This window comes from Festucalex cinctus, chromosome 2 (assembly GCF_051991245.1).
Source record: "Festucalex cinctus isolate MCC-2025b chromosome 2, RoL_Fcin_1.0, whole genome shotgun sequence".
Lineage (NCBI taxonomy): Eukaryota > Metazoa > Chordata > Actinopteri > Syngnathiformes > Syngnathidae > Festucalex > Festucalex cinctus.
Window position 1 is genome coordinate 19578896 of NC_135412.1, and position 13598 is coordinate 19592493.

Below are 13598 nucleotides of genomic sequence, written 5' to 3' on the forward strand. Positions count from 1 at the left end.
TGTGTATGTATGTATATGTTGTGGCATTTTGGCTGTAGAGACAGAAAATCACATGAAAATACGACAAACAGAAAAATCAGTATATTCAAGTGAGGCTCCCTTAGCGAGTGGAACGGTGTCTGGTATAAGTTGTTCGAATAGAACTAATGCTGCCTTCATGCGGTATCGTAATTATGGTAAATACCACGGAGAGTAGAAAATTGCAAGCGAACGCCCGCTCATGTCGTATTTTCCACTGGACAACTGGGAATTTATTTTGATACCCGAGTTGAGAGAACTATTCAAGTTTCAACATGGCGGAGTGCAGAAAGATTTGTTAATGGTGTTTTAGAATCTACACAATTATGTAGCAACCACATTTGAATGTCCTGTCCTTTACAACTTATTATTTGCCGTAATTGTTCGGTTTTACGAGCAAAGAGTACAATAGCTGCTACGTGTATTTTTTTAGCTATAACAACAAAAGCACATGACCAGAACTTGGTCGTAATTAGGAGTTTCCGAGTGGTAAGGTCCATCTTTCCCATGGCACGGGAATGCAGGGTAAGTGAAGAAGAAGAAGAAGAAGAAGAAGAAGAAGAAGAAGAAGAGAGCATGCGCTCAAGGCAAACCAATCTCCCATTCAATCGTCCTCAGAAAATGTTTATTTGAATAAGAATTCCAGTTACGAAAGGGGTAACCCAGGGGTCTTATTCGGGTAACAATAGGTCTTATTTGTTTTTATATTTATTTTGCGTTTACATGGCTTAAAAGGCTTATTACCTGCATTTAAGCATTCAATGTGCACAGGAGGCTTTTCAAAAACGTTTATTTTGCACATGGTGCAACAAAAGTGTGCTTTTGAAACGGTTGACTGACAATGATGTATCTCATTCTCCCCTGTTTATACCCAGGAGGATGAAGAGGGCATTTGGGCATGATGTGGCGTCATCGTTGGAACATTTGTACAAAGTGAGTCCCAAACTTTTGTATACTGTCCAGATGCATTCATGATTCATTCATCTATTGTAAACAATAGCCTACAGTAAGCTAGCATAATCACTGGCAGCAACGTTGATTCGACCACAGTAACCACACCATTACCCAACTCTGAAAAAGGGAGTGTAACAGCACCTCTCCCATTGCTTATGAATTTCCGTTGACTAAAGAGCACTCAGGGATTTATGGTGAAGGTACATGTGCTGGTTCTTTAAAGTACCTTTCATTCGCCGTCTGCGTGGTTATATAGGCAACTGTGCGCAACTAGATCTAAATGCACTAAGCAGCCTAATGTGGGTGTACTAGGGTCCAGGAGTGATAAAAACGACACAGTGACACAAACCAGAGATGGACAAGTCAGTCTCCCCCAAGACTTGCCTTTTTTCAGCCATAGTAAAATTTTACCGTACTACCCCACCCTGTTGCGTTTCCGTGTGTGTGGTAGTTAATTACAATACAGCACTGAGCAGTCATGATGTTTTTTAAGACTGCAAGCATAAAAAGCATAAAATGAAGAATGCAGAGTTATAAAGGGTTATTCCTGTTGTGGGAGTTTTATATTGAAGCCCCCCCATGGACTCCAAATGCCTTTCAACACAGATCTGCCAAAAGAGGCCTGTGCTATGGTTTGCTTGGCACTAATATGTGTGTTTAAAACAAAGACTCAGGCAGAAAGGAACATGGATGAAGAGATACGCGGCTGAGAGGGGCGGCCATGTTTTTACGCGACAAATGAAGCGAATAGCAGGCGGCTTTGTACACTCATAGTTTCCAATGAATGCCATTAATTCCCGCCAATAATCCACAGGTAGACCATCACAAACGGATTGTCTTTCTAACCTCAGTGACTCAGTCATTATGCACTTTGCCCTGATGGTGCTTTAGGGATTACAAGTCTGTTAGTGTGTTGGAGCAAATGGTTTGTCTTTCCACAGTGTAGCCATGAGAGGTTTAGTTGAGTGTGTATTTGTGCACAAGAGCATTACCAAGCACGACGTATAGTACCCACGCATTCTACATAGCCTGTAATGTAGTCCATGTGTGCCGCGAAGGCAGCAGTGTCAGGATTCCCCGTCAGGAACGACCACATTGCTCCAATTCTCCCTTTTTTCCATCCTTTCTTTCCACCTCCAGTTTTTCCTTTGGCTGCTCCTTAATATATATTCCTTCAAGGTAAACCTCGGACTCTGGGTCTTGGCTTAGCCTGCCGCTATGCTATCTTGAATCAGATATGCCGGTGGTGAGCGTGTGTGCATTAACGTGTGTGTGTATTGGTTCTTCTTATCCCAATCTAATACAATAAGCCAGGCACATTAGCCTTTAGCGCAGAGTGGTGTTGTGGCTAGCAATATCAGTGCAGTTCATCTATCCGCTGCTGTTGTTCTGGCAGTGTGCAACGCGAGCACGGCTAACGTGCGTTAGCCACCCTTTATGGAAGAACAGATGGGAGCTATTTAGTGGTGTGTAGCTACAGCGCAATAAGGCCATACCTAATCCCCATATCCTGTCCCTGAGTGAGCCCTCCCTAATATGAGCAAACAGATGACAGCGTAGATAGCCAAATAGACAGAGAAATAGCCAGCGATCTGTGTGTCTGCGTGGACATTACAGTCTTTGCGGCAGGCGTTCATGCATGCTTTCTTGACTCCTAATGTGAGGCCACACTTTGTATTCCACATAGAGTGGGCTTTGAAATTGGAATTGGCAAAGTTGTTTTGAGCATCCAGGTGTAGATGTGGATGTTTGTCAGAACACTGGATGCTGATTGGCTCGTTGGTTGCGTATGCCTTGCTGGTGATTACAAAGGTTTTGTTTACGTTCTTGGCCTCCAAGACACCCCCTGCTCTAATGAAATAAGAATGCCCTTTTGGGCAGAGAGTGCACTATAGAGGTGGGGTGGAGGAAAAAGTGAAGGAGAAGTCGGGGCCAAAAAGTGAAGCAGTGTGGGGGAAGAGGTTCTCTGGAAACATTATGCCTTTATCCCACCGTGAATTTGTTTGTACTGAATGGAGAGAAAAGAAGCTGAGAGGCTTTTCTAGTGGGGGACGGGTTTGTTCCGGCTAAAACAAGTCAAAAAATTTACCCAAGCTGTTTTTACTGAATGCAGCATTTGTGTGTCCACATTATGTACATCTGTAATTATTCCACTCATTTGTGTGTGTGTATAGAAGGAGGCCGCAAAGCACATTCATGGCAAAAGGGACCGTCAGTGCTGTTTAATATTCTGGAATGCACATTAGTTGCTGTCAAGGAAATTGTTTTGCTTGCTTTAAGTCTGAATCTGATTGGTTTGATCCAAGGCCAAGGACTCCTGTTCCTCAAAACTGATCTGAAGTTCACTGAAAAAAGTCAATAAAACCAGTTGACATAAGACAAAAAAAATACATCATTGACTCTTGCTATAACTGTGGCTTTACAATGAAGTGGTACAGCTTTGAGTACAACGGACACTTACACAGCACAATTGGAGTGTTAAAATTTCAGGGTTGTTTTTGGCAGTTGATTTTAACTCCTGAACTGTAATTTTGACATTTTTAGTGTAAAATGGTGTCTAGAGTAGGTGTTATTTTACAGAGTTGATTACCTAGTGTTAGATTAACTCTGTATTTAACATGTGTTGTTTGAACTATATTTAGTATGGGCCATTATACACACATTTGAAGTGTTACATTTAACTCTGAAGGTGCTGAAATAAGGTTGCCAATTTTGCTGTGTACCTTTTGACTTGGAAACATTTACCTTGGATTCTGTTTTTTAAGCTGATGCAGAAACTGGTTAGATTGTAAAACATAAATTGTGTGGATATTATCGATTATATGGTTGGCAAGATTCTTGATCAAACCTGGTCTCATTTCCACCAAGTGGTCCGCGCCTTTTTCACATCAAAAATGAAGAGTCAGCTTTGCACATGGCAGTCCTGCTTGCTGAAGATGGCATGTGGTGATGTTGTTTAAAGTAAGAAAGTGTTTGGTGGTCGAATAAATGTTGGATGCTTTACAGCCCTGGATAGTTCCAATCCCTACTGTGGCCACAAGGATAAGTATGAGTGACATGTTTTTAACAAAATAGCATATTTGTAAGACCATTGCTCATTTTCTGTTTCCAAGAATTACTCTTGAGTTATCTTAACCATGACAATCGGTCACATAGCCTTAAAAGTAATAGCTTAAAACCAAGCCTCAATGATATGTAATACTAACCATATTTTCCACATATCTCTGAAGACGATTTTCTTTGTTTAGAGGGCCAAGTATGTCTAATTATAACACAATTGGAAGCATTGGTCATATGTCCATTTTCAATTTTCAACAACAGGTTCAATGAGCTGTCATGCCAAGAACATCCTCATTTTAGCCTGGAGTTGTTCTGACACTAGAACTGATAAGGACCCTGTGATCAGCTATTTTCTTGAGCCAACTTAAATTCTGTTTTAATGAAATTTGATTTTGCTAGCTCAGAGAAAGTTGCACCAGACCAGAATAGTTTGCTGATTCATTCTCTTATTCTCCACTTTGGCAAGACACATCAGCTCTCCAGTATGTTCACAGATGCAAAAATGCTGCATACCAAGAAACGCACACTAGCCCGTCTGTGAAACACGGAGGAGGCTCTGTTATGTTCGGGGGCTGCTTTGCTTGAATCTGTGCAGGGTACAGTGACATCTCAAGATTATCAAGCTATTCCAGAGAGAAATGTGCTGCCCAGTGTCAGAATGTTTGATCTCTGTCGAAGGCCATGGGCAACAGGATAATGACCCAAAATACGCTGCTAAAAATACTTGAGAGCAAAACATTTGAGTATTCTGAAGTAGCCTTCTATGAGCCTCTATCTAAATCCTGTTGAACATCTTATGGAAGGAGCAGAAACATGCCGTCTGGGGAAAGCAATCTTCAAACCTGAGACTACTGGAACAGTTCGCCCAAAAAGATTGGACCAAAATACCCGTTGAGATGTCACAGTTAAAAAAAATATAATAATGTTTGCCTCAAAAGGTTGTACAACAAAATACTCGTATCAAGTTAAGAGTACAATGTATATTTGATTGTGTGTATCATTTAGATGTGTGGCTACATGCACTTCGGATGCCTTTGTGCTGGCTAGTATCTCTTTGGTGACCAGTCAACCGTTGATTGGGGTCAGATGAGGTGTCCGACCGAGATCGTCCCTCATCCCGCTGTCAGCAGCGTCACTCTGTGAGGTCAAATGTCGTCCCACCACATTGAACATCAGAGGAATTAAATCAAAAACTCAGCAACACCTGTACACTGACACTGAGTATTCTAATTGTACGTCACTGCATTTTTTTTCACCAAGACATGTAATACAAAATAAATATTTAAAAATAATAATAATAATACCATTCACATGTGCCCAAGGCATATTTACTTACTTCTAAGGTAGGTCTGTTAAATAGAATAATAGAGAGGTCATTATCGTTGCAAACAGCAGACAGACAAGAACCAGTTTGTTTTTTGTTTTGTTTTTCTTCAGGACAAGTAGGCGGAGCTTGTGAGGAAGGGTTGCTGGCAACCTTACAAGACAGGCAGTTTTATTCCTGTTTGTGGCTTTTTTGAAGTTCAGTAGAGGAGAGTACAGTGGATCACCGCATACACATGGTTCAATCGTCACAAATGCACCTTTTCATGGATTTTTTTTTTAAAGTTATTAACACAAAATCCACCTGTTCACAATTTACTATAATATAGCACAAAAGTCTTAAAATTATTCTTTTTATTTTCGTGGCAAAATTCTGGTTACAAACTCAACCGACGTTGGGACCACTGGATATAAGAGTCTGAGGATGTCTGAGACGCATCAAGTATTCTACAAAAAAGGGGTTCAAGTATTCACAAATGGTACAACTAATCCAATTGCCTTTTGGTTTTTAAGAACAGTTTAGAACATAAACGGTTCTTCAGAAGGTGAACAAGATTGGTGACCCGGTCCTCTCTCTCATCTCATGTCCTGTTCTTCATGAAACCGGCTGTTCTCGTCGCCAACCTTTCTCTTCACGGCAGGTTTTGAAAAGGGCATGCCTGAGACGATTGAGACGTCTGGTTTACAGTATTTGTGATATTTATTGTATTTAATTGAGATAACAAAATGTTGGCCACCCCGGCTCACTCTAGTTTCATCAAACTAGGACTAAACACATCACCTAAACCAGTGGAATCCGTAACAGCTTTAAGGTACATCACTAAACCTTCCTGCTAGCATTTGCCACCAGTACAGGCCCAGGAGCCTTGGCACAGTCTCAACTGGTAACTCCTGCACTCAGCTGTGCAGTCAAGTATTCATTGTTTTATGCTGGACTGCAACACTTAAGTCATTTTTCTTCTTCATCACCATTGTTAGTATGCATGTATTGGGTATGTGTGGGAATGGGCATTTTTAAGGGTACATCAATGTTTAAAGATGGAAAGCAATAGAAATGCTATGGGTTCATAGTTTGTGGTACTTTGAATTTTGTTTAAACAATTGATGTAGTCAATCATTAAAGGGGCGTGTCAGTCATTTGCAGACATTCACAATTTGCTCTTTGGTCCCTATTCCTCAGAAATAGAGGGCCTCCACTGTATGTTCAGACAAGTTGTGTGTCAATGCTGCACCTCATCTCCACCCACAACACACTCATTACACACACTGAGACACGGCCGCACATAATACCCGCGATTATGCAGGGAGGAAGTGATTTATCACTCCCCAGTGATTAATCTCTGTTTTACATTCTTGTGCTCTTGAGACTGGATCTGTGCATACTTGTGTGGGTCATCAGTGGCGGAGGATGACCCAACCTTGCTTTCACATACACATTTCTCTTGAATCAGCATCTCTTGTACCTTGTAACAGATCTTGATGTGTATACATTTGTGTCCAAAACTGGTAAAATACCCAACACTACCAATTCAGTCTCTAGATTGCTATATTCAATTTATGAATTTGGGATTGTCTATCTTTGAGATTTCTGCTGCCGAAGATACATCATTGCTGATGTAAATTAACTCATTGGCTCCCAAAAACATATGTTCTATCTTAAATATTGAAGTGTCCCAAAGACGTATTTAGACGTTTGTTTTTGTTTGCTTTGATGCAGCCTCTCTACTGCAGAAAACGGTTGAAGCAATGGTAGTCATCATTACAAAAACGGCCATCAGGTGGCAGCAGAGTATAAGAGATCAACCAGGGCCATATAAGCTCTTTTTGCCAGTGTTTTCACCAGGAATGCGAATTATGATGAAACTTAGCTATATTCTAATGCTAATTGCAGCAAAATGGAATCATAGAAATACATATTTTTTTCCTGATGAAAGAAGAGACTCTAATCTTTCTTTTGGTAGGTTCCATGTTTTTATAGCAATAGAACACAATATTCTGTGGGCCTTGCAAAATCAGTCCAAATCCAGTAAAACAGACAAAAGCGAACGGGGTTGCTTCAGTCAAAATGGCTGCTGGGAGTCAATGAGTTAAATACAGTGGAAGCTCCATTTAATTGACCCGCAACCCGGGCACTCTGAACAAAAAAGTATGTTAATCCAAACAAAACAACCCTGCTAAAGCATCTGAATTGGCCGCAGTTTGCCACAGCACCAGTACACGGCCATCTTTTGTCATAAATAAGAAGACACGAAGGAGACTAAAGCAGGCTAAAATGTGCCATTGCGGTGGCCATGTTGGCAAGGGCGACAGTCCCTACAAATGTAATGGAAAGCATGGACATTAGCTTAGCATCGCCAAAGGCATGCAGCTCCAAAGCAACATGTTGTTTCGACCTATTAAGATTTTTACTGGTGCGAGTAGTGTACATGTCTCTTAACCAAATTATTTATGAAGTACAGAGATTTTTTTTGGTTAGGCCCACGTTTAATCGTAACCGTGGTTTAAAAAAAAAAGAAAGAAAGTGGCCTCACGACCAGATGGAAGCTGTTATCCTTTCCTTAAGCATCAACCAGATACATTTGGATAAACTTTTCAAACAGTTTCAAGCTTTATGTTTGTATGTTTATTTACAATATTTTGTACTGTACTCTGAATTTTTAGACTATGAAAAAAGCACACAACAACCTAGTTCTGTATTGGGTGTTTTGTACGTTGATGTAATGGATAATTGGGTGTAAAGGATGACCCCTTCCTGAAATTAGTCTGTTAAATCAAGATTCCAGTGTATTTCGACTGAACTTTTGAACGTCAGCTCTATCTGTCAGGACATGCTAGAAGTGATTCAGTCTGTCTGTAAAACTACTTCTCTCCTTGGCTTTTTTCCTTCATAGTTTAATCTATTAGATCTCACCATAGTATTTTGGGGTGGCTTTTTGGCACTGAATACAACCTTGGTGATATCCAACATTGATTAAATGCATTTTTGATTTTGTACTAAGCATGCATTTGCGTGTTCGTGTGTGGAAAAAAAAAGCTCAAGAAAGAGAAATAGATTGAAAAATCCTGACCAGATTACAAGTGTGTTTTGTGAGTTTATGGGGATGGCAGCACACAAAAGCCCTTCCTTCCCTGAGGAGATCCTCACACCTGTGGAGGCACTACTAAGGAAGGCCGGGCTTTGTGTGTTTCTTTGTGTGTGCGTGTTCATGGTGGGATGGCAGAAAAAAAAAAAGAAGTGCAATGTGCAAAGGAAAATGCTCAGTGGGATGGTGTGAGGGTCAGATGGATTATATCCCAAAGAGTCATCTACAAAAGGACGACTAATTGGGGGAGGGAATGGGATTTAGAGGCAGAAGAAAATGAAAAAGGAATCACGGCCCATGAATTTATTTTCCACAGACATCCGGTGCTTGCCTCACTCGCCGCTCTTCACCAAACACATGCAACTAAAAGCACTCATAATACCACACAACTTCACATCTTGCCGTAGGCACGCCCGAGCAATGCAACTGAAGGGGACTGAACTGGACAATAACAAAAACCAGCCAGTGACTCAGACCCTCACGCCAGGCGATTGTCACTCGCACACATGAACCAATTCTTGTAACATGTTGAGGTGTGACATACAGTTGAGTCTAGTACTTTATTATTAGGGTTGGGAATCTTTGACTGTCTCAAGATTCGATTCGATTACGATTTTTGGGTCTACAATTCGATTCAGAATTTATTCTCGATTCAAACGATTTTCGATTCAAAATTATTTGATTAGCAAATGATTTCTGCTTCAATTTACAGATATGCACAAGATTGTCCTGATCTACTCTAGTCTGCTTTGCAAGGCAAAAGGACAAATAGAGACATTAAAGTGTCTTTTTTTTGTTTAAACATTTTTAAATTTTGTATTTTAATTAATTTTGTAACTTCAACAGCATGTGGGCTACAATTGCCTTTTCCCCTTCTTCTTCATTTCTAATTTAAATATAATTGATTTTTGGTTATTAAATATCGATTCGATACGATTAATAAATGAGAATCTCGATTCTTTTATGAATCAATTTTTTGGCACAACCCTATTTATTATTTTTCATTGAATCGCAAACATTATGATGCGATTGTCAAAAAAGGTGGGGATTTCCCTGACCTCTGTACCTATATTATAATAATACACAGATAAAACAAGCAAGAAATTAAGGAAAGACGCTTCAATTTTTTTTTTGTCACAGATGCATACAAAATTACAAATATCGTTATCATTTATCGTTATTATAAAATATGATATACTGTATATGCTTGCAACTTCATTGTTCATTGTTGTTGTCTTAGATGTTTCGCCTCTCATCTGAGCAGGTGTCATCAGTTCAAGCAACAAGGCTACTATGTAAGCTAATGCTGTCCTACCTAGTATTGAGAGGTAAAATGTCTTCTAAGACAACTAGAACAGTCACTTGAATGCTTGATAGAATGATTCAATGCTCAGAGAACAGTATACTGTATACTGTATATTGACTGCATAAATATGGAGGCCAGCCGGATCTCCCCTCATACCTGGAAAATGTTTTTGTGTTGTGTGTTGTTTTTCAAGCTCCAATCACATCAGCAACTCTTTGCCTGCCACTCAACATTACATTATAGCCAGACCACTAATTAGGCCTTGTTTAACAGTGGGTTGCAGTTTGTTTCATGCTAGCCCAACACTTTCCCAAAGGTCGTCTGCATGTAGTTAAAAAAGTTAAATTGCTGCGTGACCATTTGTCAAAATGACACCACCTCCTCTATAATTGATGTGTCGTTAGTTATGATAGTCGTCTTCTTCCTCGAAAGGCTCTAATGTGATGTCAGTGAACTTTTCAAACCAACAAAATCTCTGATGATTTTGGGCTTCAAACACCAAAAGTAGGTCACAGGCCTACTACTGCAAGGTTCCTAAATGACAAGTGTTATAAAATGTTTAAAGGGCCCTAAGTTCTTCAGGTTGGAGAATAAACTTCTCATTTAGCCTTGAGACTGAAGACGTTTATAAATCTTTCGGTCTGGGTGAAAGTCATTGCAAGACCACTCAGCTTGGTCACTGTTTCGTACGCACAGAATTTTTATAAATAAATCCAAAATAGGTCCAATGGCCCGCGCTTACATTGCTCTATAAGCATTCATGTGTCGGCTCATTTACAGGGTCTAAAAAGATGATTAGATGACATTTACCTTTTTACCATTGCTATATTGTGATTGTTAATAATAAAACTAGTTCCCAGTCCAAAAAAGACAAAACCTCCTGCTGCTACCGCCATGCTTCGCTGTAGGTACGGTCTCCTTTTGGTGATAGGCAGTGTTGTTTGCACCAAACATACCGGTACCCTTTGGAATTATGGTCAAAAGGTTCAACCATGGTTTCATCAGACTGTGATTCATTTTCCCACATGCGTTTGTAAGATTTCAAGTGTTGTATTTTTGTTTATTTTTTTAAGGACTTTAGATACAATATTTGATGACTATTGTTTAGTACATGCCATATGTACTAAACAGGCAGTTTTTGCCTGAAATCCTGCAGGTCATTCTGTTGCTGTCAATCTCTTGGCAGCCTATCTAACGAGTTCTGTTCTTGTCATGTATTTATTATTTATTTATGTATTTATTTATGTTGTAGCTGAGTGGGACCTCAGCACACACACGGCATCAGCTGGGATAGACTCCATCTTGCCACTAACCTTGAACAAGATAAGTCCTGTTGAAAACCAATTGATTTTGGACTAGTTTGTGGGTAAAAGCCAAAGGCAGACTAAATACAGATTTAGAAAGTCAGATGTTAACCTTGGTTCTCAGATGCTCTATCACAGCTTTGGTGCATACCTCCAGGGTATAATGTCAAAAGGTTTGGAATGTTCAGATTAGAATGGATTCCAGTACTTTCTTCTGTCTGCTTGTTCATCCCCAAGCTTCTACTATTTAAGGTTGGTTTGACCAAAATGCAGACAGTCTTAAATATGACAGAAGTGGAAATGCGATACCCGCATATCTCGCCGTATGTCTCAGAGGAGCAGAGGTGGGCATGGCAGATTCAAATCGAGGAGCGGTCATCAATAGGTACCTTTGTGCCGCATTTTTCCACTTGACTGTTCTAACCAGTCGAGGTCTCGCCTGTCAAATTGCATCCGCTGCAAAGCTTCATCCCTGCAGCTACGCAGGATCCACCGCTGGGTGGTCCTCCTCCTCCTCCTCCTCCTCCTCCTCACTCGGCTCACGTTAGAACAGCATCACTCATTGTGGGTGTCAGGCTTCAGGATTGTCTGTGATGGACTCGGTCGGTTGCAGTTTGGAGGAAGGATTTTGTAATATTTCCTATGAGAATAAAACAAGACAGTGAGCCAGTTGGGGCTATTTAGATGAGACAGGGTTTCATTTACTTTTTCAAATTGTGAGCAATTTTTTTTCTCCTAGGGATACTTCATGGGAGTTGTTTTTTGTTTTGTTTTTTTCTCAGAAAGATCTTTTGATCTTTGTCCTTTTCCATTTTCCTTGAAGCTTTGTGTTCCATATTTGAACAGCATTTCTATATTAGATGTTAAAACTTTGGATCATTTTTGTGTAAAACTGACCAAAGATGGACAAGATCAATCATCCTCATTTTCCCTACCAGCTCTGCCACCATCTGCTCATTTTCAGACTAGAGCTTACTGTCCTATACACCTAAGGATGAATCATTCATATTTTTTAGCAAAGCTATCAGTGATTGTCTGGTATAACTTTTCTCCTTCTGTGCTCCTTACATTTTCTTTTTTTAAATATAATTATTTTTCCCGAATTAAAAGCATGACACCGCCTCACAAGGGGTTCTCTTTCACAGTTGCAGCATTTGTTTTGTAACAGAAGCCTGAGAGGCAGACAGGTAGTACAGGAATGAAGCTGTAAGAGGCCCGACGTGCTCCCCATCTGATGGGATTGGAATGGAGGACAATGTAAACACTCTGCCATACACATAAACAAGACCCCACTCAGATTCCACTGCACAGTTAAGGAACGCTCAGGCACTCTTCTCCACAGAGAAAGTATTTTTGTAATTTGTTTATGAGCCCTAATGTGGGGAATGGCGTTGTCGGTATCCCACTACACCTGAGTTCAATTTCAAGAGGTCTCTCACGGTTAGATTGTAAAGATGGCATACCAGAGTGGACACGATCTGTCTTTTGTTTCTGTGTTTCGTTTGTCAGCCGCATTCTTTCTGTTGCCCTCACCTGAGTAAAAAGGAGTTTTTACCACAACGACATAAGTCATTCATCACTACTGTCTCTCTGCGACTAGCAATGTTGAATCTACTTTGTCTCCCTCCACCGCTACTATTTAATACTTGGCTTCTGCACGACACTTTTTTTTAATGTCACGTCAACTCTTCGCTGATTGGTTCTTTTCACTGTCTGTCTGATCAGGTTTGCCCTGCCTCAGAAATGTGCTTCATTGCGACTGTGCCCAGACTCACTCGCTAGTAAAGCGATGAGTCTGGTTTCCAGGTTATAAGAAGGCCCTGTCCTCTTTTAACAGTCATTGGAAATAATTGTCTTAATATCTTAAACAATGTCACAAAACTAGCTGGCTTTTGATCAAAAATCACTCACAGCGTATCAAGAGCACAAACAAATGTGCTCATCCTGAGCACTACAATAAGGCCCCAGTTGTTTTAGTAGTGCATTCCGTGTCTCCTCAGCAGTGCAAATGAACTGAGGACCCAAACATGTTTATGTTGTTTTAACCTTCTAATTATTTTTGCACAGTAATTTCTCTCACACAGTTGGCTTGCGAGTGTGTACGTTCTGTTTTTTTCTCTCTTTTTCTTTTTTTTTTTTTTTTTTTGCTGCAATGCAAAGCTCGTGTCTGGAACTAGTTTGTTTCACAGCAGGCATTCCTTTCGGACTACTCTTGTTTGCTTAGGTAATAACTGGCTTAGCTATAATTTGTTTGTGCGCATGCAAGGGTCTATGCGCATGTCTCTGCATTTTACACAGCTGAGCACGTCCCTTTAAACGAGGAAACAAGCCGTGGCCAGATGATTGCTATTCTGTCTCTTTGAATCTTTCATTTCAGACCAACCTGCCTGCGTTGTTGTGATTTCATCTTTTTAATTTGTGTTGGAACGCAATTACATTTGATTTCAGTACCTGTGCACACATGAGCTATTTCCTTACCTTGTGCGGGCGTGCAGGAAAAGATCAAATAGAGTACCAAGCTTTTATTGTGGCCAAGCAGAAACATTATTA

At 40.3% G+C, this 13598-nt stretch overlaps 1 protein-coding gene across 2 annotated transcripts in view; it reads left to right on the top strand.

Moving 5' to 3' along the window:
• LOC144014045 (ERC protein 2-like) overlaps positions 1-13598 on the top strand; it is a 168839-nt gene that overhangs the window by 128020 nt on the left and 27221 nt on the right. For both annotated transcript variants that reach the window (XM_077513538.1, XM_077513539.1), the window contains exon 16: positions 894-951. In XM_077513538.1, the coding sequence (XP_077369664.1) occupies positions 894-920 (27 nt within the window). In that variant the 3' untranslated portion in view covers positions 921-951. The remainder of the gene's footprint in view (positions 1-893; positions 952-13598) is intronic.